Raw genomic sequence first — 9460 nt, 5'->3', positions numbered from 1 at the left:
TCACTTTCTCTGGTACAGTAGTACATTACTATTCTAATTATTTCAATCCGTTGTTCAACAAATATAAATATTAACTATCTGTAAATGTGGATAAATTTATTACTTTTACCAGTTTAATGTAATAAATTTATTATAATCGTGTTATAAATGATATAATTATACCTTATTCTATTATAGTGATTGTTTTTTTTTGTTTATTATCAATTATTAAATAATTAATATTATTTAATTATTTCTTGTTGAATTATTGAATTTACTCATACCAACTTATTCATGTGTTTCATCAAGCACTATTTAGTTTTTGATGTTTATTGTTTTTGTTCTTCGTAATTTATTTTATTTTTACATTTCTTGATCTTACTTTATGAGTTTTGCTTCTTTCCATTTATATTCACTTTAAATTCTCTATTTCCATTCCAGATTATTCTTATTATCAATAGTATCTATCATCACATTATTTAGCTTATTATTATTCCAATTCTCAAAAAATAAAGAAATGCTGTATAAAATTTAAATATTGTTGAAGCTATTTATAAGTAAATGTAAGGATTTGCTGTATTTTTTTTAAGAGAAGACATGTTCTTAGCTTATTATTTAAAACGAGCGTTTTTGATATTTTTTGATTAACATTCGTTTTCATTTCAAATTGGTTGATAATTAAATAATTTCACAAGAAAAAAGATATTTAAAAAAGATAGAAAAAAAATAAATGTCATATATAACATATATTTTACAATAGAAAAAAAGAACTATTGAAACAAATCAATTAAAAACTAATGAGAGTCAAACTATTGGGTTATAATCGAATAGTTCAATTACTCCAATCCTTTTATGCATACCATACATATTTTACGATTGTGATGGCGTTATTAATAGGGTTTTTGTGTTATGTTAATGAAATGGATCATGCACGACTAACAGTTATGGAAGCATTTTTTTTAGGAGTTTCAACGTCTACTGATACAGGGTTATTAACATTTGACTTTTCAATTGTTTGTTTTTCTTACTTAATAAATGAAAATTATTTAATCAAAACAGACAAAAATTAGTACTCAAATAATTGTAATGATTGGATCAGAGTTATGTGGAGTATTTTTTGCATCAACATTAGTGCCTTCAGTATGTAGATGGTATAGATTAAAACAAATTATTAAACAACAAGAATTATTAAATAGTGATAGTACAAATACATTAGTTGATTTTTCATCAAGTGAAAGTAGTGAAATAACAGATGAAACAAATGATGAAACGAATTTACAAGTATTTACAAGTGAAATAGAACCAATGCGATATGATTATAAATTAGAAATTAAATCATTAGAATATTTTATTTATATTTTATTATTCTATACAATATCATTTAAACTTATTGGATTTATTGTTATATTAATAACTTGTTATACTTCTAATGAAACTATAACTTTCTTAAACCAACAACAAATAAATCCAGTTTGGTTTAGTTTATTTCAAACAATATCTTCATGGAATAATTTAGGAATGACTGTTAATCAAAACTCATTAAATCCATTAATTAATGTTCATTGTATAGTAATTACATCTGTATTTCTTAATATGACAGGAAATATAATGATTCCAATTATTACTAGAATGTTAACATTTATTGTTCATAGACTTTTTGAACAAAAATCAAAACATTGTTCAAAGCCACAACCATTATTATATATTTTAAAAGCACCTACTAGAATGTCATTATCTTTCTTCTCTTCTACACAAACAAAATTATTGTTTCTTGTTCAACTCTTTTTAATTCTTCTTCAAACTATTTTCTTTTCATTGTTTTATAATAAAAATGATCTTTCACCTCTTTATGTTGGATTTGTTAATTCATCTTTTACTCGTACCGCAGGTTTTAGTATAATTAATGTTCGTGATTTAAGTCCACCTGTTATATTAACTTATATTTTATCAATGTATATTGCTGCTTATCCAACAGTAATTTTACGTCAATATCGTGATATTGAAGTAAATGCAAAAGCTGGTTTAATTCATATTCAATCAAATATTACTACTATTTTAAAATATGTAAAAAGTTTATTTTTCTCACATATAATGTTTGTTTATTCATTTCTTTAGTATATTCTATTTATTTATTAATTTTTAGTTGGTTTTATACAGCAACGTTAATAGTAATGGCTTTTTATTGTTCTGCTCATACAACTGGTGCAAATCAATTAATTGATGTAATGTTTGAAATTTCAAGTGCTTTTGGAACTGTGGGAATGTCATTAGGATCATCAAAAGATCCTTGTAGTTTTAGTGGAGATGTTCCAATTCCAGCACAATTAATTATATGCTTAGTTATGATATTAGGCAGACATAGAGGATTTCCAACTCACAGTTATCCATTAGATTATTATTCTTTTTGGAAAAAAGTTAATTCTTAATCAAATATATTTTTGATATTTTAAAATTTGATTCAAATATTATTTTTAAAAATAGTTTAAAAGATATTAACCTCATTAAATTCCTTTTTGTATCCAAAAAAAATATATAGAAAGAAAAACCATTAATAAATTAGTTTTAGTTCATAACAAAATACCATACATCAAAGATTCTTCTATATAATTACCTTTTTGTTTTATAAGAGACTACAGAATTTGAAAAACTAAGAATTATTAATAGAAATGGAAAGAGGTGATATTAATATAGTGGTAGATTCATTAGTTAATGAATTAATTTCATTAAAATCGGATTTTATAAATCGATGTCAATCAGCTGAAATGAAATTAAATCAACTTAAAGAAATATTAAATACAATAAAAGAAAAAGATGATAAAATAATAGAAGAAAGAAAAGAAGAAAGAACTATTGAAAAAAGAATCAAAGATATTAATTATTGGAAAAATAATAAAGAATGTGAAATTATTTATGATAGTGATTATAATGGATTTAATAAAATTTTATTTAATAAATCAGTAATGAATAAAAACAATTTAATATTTCTTTTATTTATTAAAGAAAAAGTTTTTGGAATAAGTTTAAATAAACCAATTACTTTATTAAATCAATTTATTGAAGATGAATCAATGTATATTTTTACAATACAATTGGATGGAACATTAATGAAAATAAAGAAAAAAAGAACAACTGAAAGATGGAAAAATTCTATTGAATTATTTTCTACAGGTTCATTCCTTTTTTGTATTTCATGGGCATTTGGAATTACAAATTCAGGAACAAGTAGTTGGTTCCATGAAAAATTTAAAGACTATTATACCAACTCATTGGAACTACCTGCAATTTTTGATGTGTCTCATATTCTTGTTTTTCAAAACAAAGTAGTTTAATCAATTTTAAAAAAGTATTTTCTTTTCTATCAAATTCGTATTTTTATTTTTCTCTTTATTCTATTTTTAAAATGGTTTCTTTGATATTTTTGTGAAAAAGTATTTATGGTGATGTCATTTTTTTTTGGTTGTTGTTCATTGAACAATTCAGATGAAATATTTATTTTAATAAAAATTTTGAAATAAATTAAAATTAACACAAAAAAAATAAGAAAAAATTTAAAAAATACACCTTACCTTGTTTGGTTGGTGCTTTCTATTGAAGTACTGTGATATTTCTAATAAAACAAATTGAAATCGGAAAACAATTACAAAGAAATATTTATTAATAATGAAATTACTAAAACTAAAAATAAAAATAAAACAAATCTATATCATCTAAATTGTATGATTTGTGTAATTAAAGATGGTTTTTATGTTTCTAAAATAAATCAACGCCATTTTAGAGATTGAAATAGAGAAACAAATGATAAAAATAACAAAGTATATCAAAAAATATAATAAGATAATATAATACACTATGATATTATTGAATATTTTAATAAATTTCATTTGGGAAAAGGTGTTACATTTCAAAAATACTTTCACTTTTATATCATCAGAATTATCTATTTTATATATAAAAAAAATTAGTTGATCTCAAACATATTCAACTCAATGGAAGCTCAACAAATTAATTATGATATCAAAAGACTTTATAATACTACAATTCAATATTCACATCCTATGCTTATTCCAACAAGTTTACCTGGAAGTAATAGAGAGTCATTTTATATAGAATCACCACCAATTATATTTAATAAAGAAATTAATATTATTCCACCTAAAAAACCAATTCTTTTATGTTTAGAAGAAACAAATAATAAAAAAAATACTATTCCTTTAACAGCTGTTCATCTTAGATGTTCAAGTATTTCATTCTTTACAACAGATTCAAAAAATAAAAGAATAGAATCATGGATATCTTCAACAAAAACACCACTTCAATATCCATATCCCTATCCTGGATTTAATTAATGTCATAAATCTCAAATCTATTTAACACTTCAACTTTGTCTGTTCTATATTTAGAATGTAAGTTTATTTATTTTTAGATATTTTATTTTTAAATATTCTAAAAAAGTTCATTTGAAATAAAAAAAAAGTGTTTTATATTTTATAAAAAAAAAGAATATGTTATATATTACATATTGAAAAAAAAACTGTTATTTCAAAAGCGTTACTTTTTGTAATTAAGTGTAAAAAAATTAAAACCCCATTCATTTTTGACAAGTGAAGAAACTTCAAATAAACTTCTATTATTTTTTTAAGTAATTCTAAGAAGAGTTTAATTCAGATAAAATTGTTCCAATGGGATTTTAGTTTTCGTATGAGAAAGTATTTTGGGTAAATTCTTAAAGAAACAAATAATGAATTTCTGAAAGAATGTTCAAAAATAAATAAAAAATTCAAAATAATTTACTTGATGTAATTCATTCAAACTCAAAGAATGAAAATGAATTTTCAATAATTATTGTTTTAGAACTATCCTATCATATTTAAACATCTTTGAAATTTTAAAGATTTTATAGATATTGATTTTATTGAAATGTCTACACATAGTTCAAGGATTGGAATTAGAAATATTGAAGATCACTCTCCATTATTGAAAATGGAATTAGTACTAAGTCCTATTGAATTATCTCCATTCCATTTTTTAAGTAAGTCATGTAATTCATCTTTAACTCATATTAATTCTTCACCTCTTTCAAGTCCTGTTTTATCAAAACATGGAAAAGAAGATTATATTAAAGAATTATTCTTACAACCTAACTCTCCTTTACTTTATGCTTATTGTCAAAGTGTTTGTTTTTTTTAATTTTATATTCTTTCTTATTTTAATAATAAGAAGAATAATTGTATGGAAGAATAATAATTAGTTAATTCAACAATCATCAAATCCTACTTATTCAAAAGTTCTTTTATCTTATTTCTTTTATAGAGGTAAAATCGTTGATTTGCTTTTTAAACTTGCTTCAACTGAAATTGAAAATTCATTCTCTTCAAATGAACTGTTTAGAAAAAATACTATCTTCTATAAAATTTATACTAATTATACAAATCTTTATTGTTCTGAATTTCTTATTAAAGTTAAAAAAGATTTTGATTCTTCTTCTCATCATTTACTTACAGACTTATCTTCTTCTATTCTTCATTGTCTTAAATTTATTCCAACTCATTTTATTATCATTCTTTCAAAAATATTTCAAAAAATTACTTATATTCATGATGAAATACAAGCAAATAATGCTATTTGTGCATTATTTTTTATTCATTATTTACTTCCTTTTTTTAAAAGTTATTCTGATATTTCTCATTTAGGAATAATTGAAGCTAATGAAGCTGTAAATTATATGATAACTAAAACAGACAAGTACCAACCAACTCAATTTAAAAATACTGTTATATTATTAACTCAATTATTCTCTTATTCTCCTTTAATGGTTGTAAGAGAATGTCAATTTAATGTAGCTGAACAAGAACGTACAAAAAGAAATATGTTACTGGTACTTAAAACGGAATTGAAAGAAATTAGTAATTATTATAGAGGTGACTTTTGTTCAGTATTTAATTGTATTAAAGGTTCTTCATTAAAAGAACAATCAATATTATATTCTACAAAAGAATTTATTCATTGGTTAGAAGAAAGAGAACAACTAATACGTTATGAAAATAATAATCTCACTAATAAGATTATTGCATTAAAAAAAAGAAATGAAAGATTGAAACATCAAATCATAAAAATAAAAAAATTAATTTAATTCATGTTTCTATAAATTATTTTATCATTATTCTTCTTCTTCTTTTTTTTTTACTTATAAAAATAATTAATTTAATGATGTTTATTTTCCTATCTTATTTATTTCATTATCAAATGTTTTTGTATTTTTTTTTTTAATCTACTCTATTCAAATCATTTAATTTCCTTACAACATTCATTTTTTTTTTCTTATTTAAATTATAAATAAACAAAGAAAACCATTTAGAATTAAAAAGAATAATTAAAATTCCTTCTTTTTTCTTTTAGAACTAAATTCTAAATTTTTTAGATAATGTTTTTCTTATTATTCTATTGTATTTATTCTACATTAGCTGGAAATGGAGTGAATGTAAAAGATCAACTTTTGATAGTACCATATCCTCAAAATGTTCAATTTAATAAAGGAAGTACAAATGGAATTGAAATTGATGAAACTTTAGCAATGAGTTTATCTACTCAATGTCAAAACAATCCCAATTGTTTAAGTTTTATGAAATTTAATTTTAATCACACAATAACTTTTCCTTTACAACAACAAAAAAATCTAAGAGATTTTAGAATTTCATTACATAAAGCTATTGATATCCCTCATATTATTCCCTTAAAACCTAACTTCATTAAAAAAGTCCAAATTGTTTTCAAATCTTCAGATGAAAAAATATTTTATCCATCAACAATTATTGGTTCAGATGAATCTTATTCTCTTTCTATTTCTACTTCTTCTATTATTATTGAAGCTCAAACTGTTTATGGAGCAAGACATGCATTAGAAACATTACTTCAATTAATTCGACCAAATGGAAATACATTTGTTATTTCACAATTACCAATAACAATCACCGACTCTCCAAGATTTAAATGGAGAGGACTAATGGTTGATCTTGCTAGAAATGCTATTAGTAAATTAACTCTTGTAAAAACTATTAATGCATTAGCCTCATTAAAAATGAATGTTCTTCATCTTCATTTAACTGACTCTCAATCATTTATGTTTGAGTCATCTTCATTCCCAGAATTATCTAAACAAGGAGCATTTAACCAAGAAAATGTATTAAATAAACCATTTATTATTCAATTATTACGTTATGCTGCTTTAAGAGGTATTCTTGTTTATCCTGAAATTGATATTCCAGGACATACTGCATCATGGGGTCTTGGTTATCCAGGAGTAACTGTTGATTGTTGGGATTATTTAACATCAAATAAAATCTTATATGCTGAAAATAGAGTATCATTAAATCCAACTAATGAAACATCTTTTCATATCGTACAAACAGTATTAAAAGAATTGGCAGAAACATTTGGAAATCAATATATCCATATTGGAGGTGATGAGGTTGATAATAACTGTTGGTTAAATTCAAAAGAATATCCTGCTATTAAAGAATGGATGAAAAAGAATAACTTTGATTCAATTACTGATGTAGAAAGTTATTATAATCAAATTGCTCAAGAAGAAGTTATAAAACAAGGTGCTCATCCTATTGTTTGGGAAGAAGTATTTATGAAAGGAAATGCTAAAAAGGAATCAACAATCATTCAAGTATGGAGTGATATTAGGCAATTAAAATTAGCAGTTGATGCTGGATATAAAGCAATTTATTCAGCTGGACTATACTTAGATAGACAAGTACCTTTATGTAATAACTTTGATCCATCTTCTTGTGGACAACGATATATGTGGGTTTGGACAACAAGAGACTTTTATAAACACGATCCAACCAAAGACTTTACTGATGCTGAATTAGAAAACGTTTATGGTGGAGAAGGATGTTCTTGGGATGAAAGTTGTGATGATGAAAATTTCTTTGATAGAGTTTTCCAGAGATTCTCAGCTATTGCAGAAAGGTTTTGGAGTAATAAGAATCTTATTGATGATGAAAGTCATGAGGTTAGAGCAAATTATCTTCGTTGTTTAGGAAAGAGAAGAGGATTTTTAAAAGGAACAGGACCTTTATATACTTCTTATTGTGACACTAAATAAAGTTAAGTTCAATTCACTCTAATGAATTTATTTTTAATTTTAGACTCTTTTAAAAATAATATAGTTTCTATCTTTGAATTAGAATATTACAACAAGAACAAAAAAATCAAAAAACTACTCTCATAATATAATATGTTGGAAAGAAATAATTTCTTTTGAAAACGTCATAACTTGTTACAAATATTCCTTTAATATATATTTTGACTTTAAAACATCATTATTGAACAAATAAGTTATTACTTTTATTTCTTCATAAGTTATCGTTCTTCTATTTCCGTTATAAGATATCCATGGAGAAGTTTACGTTGTTAACCAATATCCATGGGAATTAAGTATCCTATTTTTACCAAGCTCTGCCATATTATATGTACTTCCAATATCCTAACTTAACATAGGAAATGAGTCAGAACCTAAAACATCAAAACTTAGTCTTGGTTGATCATCAAGGTTAGGCTCTTTTAACATACTATAAGTTGAATGATTTATATCTAATTCCATGATTTTATTTGTGAGTCTTGTGATATACCTAATCATACATCTTTTTACTTCTTCATTGACATACTAATTAAAAACCATATCATTGTCTTTTTGAGAATTTATTGCTTCAGTTAAATGTTGAAGAGCATAATTGTGATTCTCTGGTGAAATAGAACAAAATGAACAATAAATTGTATTAATTGAAAGAGCTGTTCTATCTTAACATGAGTATAATTATTATAAGACATTACTTATTGCATAGCTTTATGTGTTTTATTACTCTATTTTTTGATTTGATTTAATTATTCATCAGCTCGAAGAATATAAACCAAAACAAAATTAAAAAGAACCTCACCTTATAAATACATATCAATGTCTTCTTTTGATGACATATTTAAAGAAAACATTATAAATAAATATTTGTCATTATAATAATAAACCTATTCATAAGCATCAATACGACTTATTCTTTTTGTCTGAGAAACAATTTTACAAAATGAAGTTTTTAATGAACTAGAACTTTGCAATATTTTATTATATAAAACTCCTTTAACTGTATACTATCTAGGTTCAATGATAGAACAGTTTAATGAAGTATGATAACTTCCTACTTATGTAGTAATTCCTTTTTCTAACCAAATAAACCCATTTTTAATATATTCATATACAAGAATCTTATCAGAGATAATTTGATATACCATATCTGTTGTGTTTGGAATTTGAAGTGAGTTAGTTCCTGTATGTCTGATTGAACCTATCAATATTCCAATGAATATTAATACGTCATCTAACCATTAATTCTAACTCAAATATAATTTTATATGTTATTTATTAGAAAGAAAATTTTAATAAAATTATTTTCAAAAAACTGATGATTTAGAACATTGGTAC

The 9460-nt window shown here is 23.5% G+C and overlaps 5 protein-coding genes across 5 annotated transcripts; all 5 read left to right on the top strand.

The window, feature by feature from the left end:
- Positions 1-776: 776 nt before the first annotated feature.
- On the top strand, positions 777-2405 carry ENU1_030020 (high-affinity potassium uptake transporter, putative; the record flags this gene model as incomplete). Its single annotated transcript, XM_008857270.1, has 3 exons — positions 777-992; positions 1039-2072; positions 2123-2405. The coding sequence occupies 3 exons, from the start codon at positions 777-779 to the stop codon at positions 2403-2405; spliced, it is 1533 nt and encodes a 510-aa protein (XP_008855492.1).
- A 240-nt stretch (positions 2406-2645) lies between these two features.
- On the top strand, positions 2646-3308 carry ENU1_030010 (hypothetical protein; the record flags this gene model as incomplete). Its single annotated transcript, XM_008857269.1, has 1 exon — positions 2646-3308. One exon carries the CDS (start codon positions 2646-2648, stop codon positions 3306-3308), a length of 663 nt encoding a protein of 220 aa, XP_008855491.1.
- A 657-nt stretch (positions 3309-3965) lies between these two features.
- Positions 3966-4325, top strand: ENU1_030000 (hypothetical protein; the record flags this gene model as incomplete). Its single annotated transcript, XM_008857268.1, has 1 exon — positions 3966-4325. One exon carries the CDS (start codon positions 3966-3968, stop codon positions 4323-4325), a length of 360 nt encoding a protein of 119 aa, XP_008855490.1.
- Positions 4326-4896: 571 nt separating this feature from the next.
- Positions 4897-6109, top strand: ENU1_029990 (GTPase-activator protein for Ras family GTPase; the record flags this gene model as incomplete). Its single annotated transcript, XM_008857267.1, has 2 exons — positions 4897-5151; positions 5228-6109. 2 exons carry the CDS (start codon positions 4897-4899, stop codon positions 6107-6109), a joined length of 1137 nt encoding a protein of 378 aa, XP_008855489.1.
- Positions 6110-6400: 291 nt separating this feature from the next.
- ENU1_029980 (beta-N-acetylhexosaminidase, putative) lies at positions 6401-8092 on the top strand (the record flags this gene model as incomplete). Its single annotated transcript, XM_008857266.1, has 1 exon — positions 6401-8092. One exon carries the CDS (start codon positions 6401-6403, stop codon positions 8090-8092), a length of 1692 nt encoding a protein of 563 aa, XP_008855488.1.
- Between the last annotated feature and the right edge of the window lie 1368 nt (positions 8093-9460).

This window comes from Entamoeba nuttalli, assembly GCF_000257125.1.
Source record: "Entamoeba nuttalli P19 unplaced genomic scaffold asmbl_2519, whole genome shotgun sequence".
Classification (NCBI taxonomy): Eukaryota; Evosea; order Mastigamoebida; family Endamoebidae; genus Entamoeba; species Entamoeba nuttalli.
This window is presented reverse-complemented; position numbering and strand designations above follow the sequence as displayed.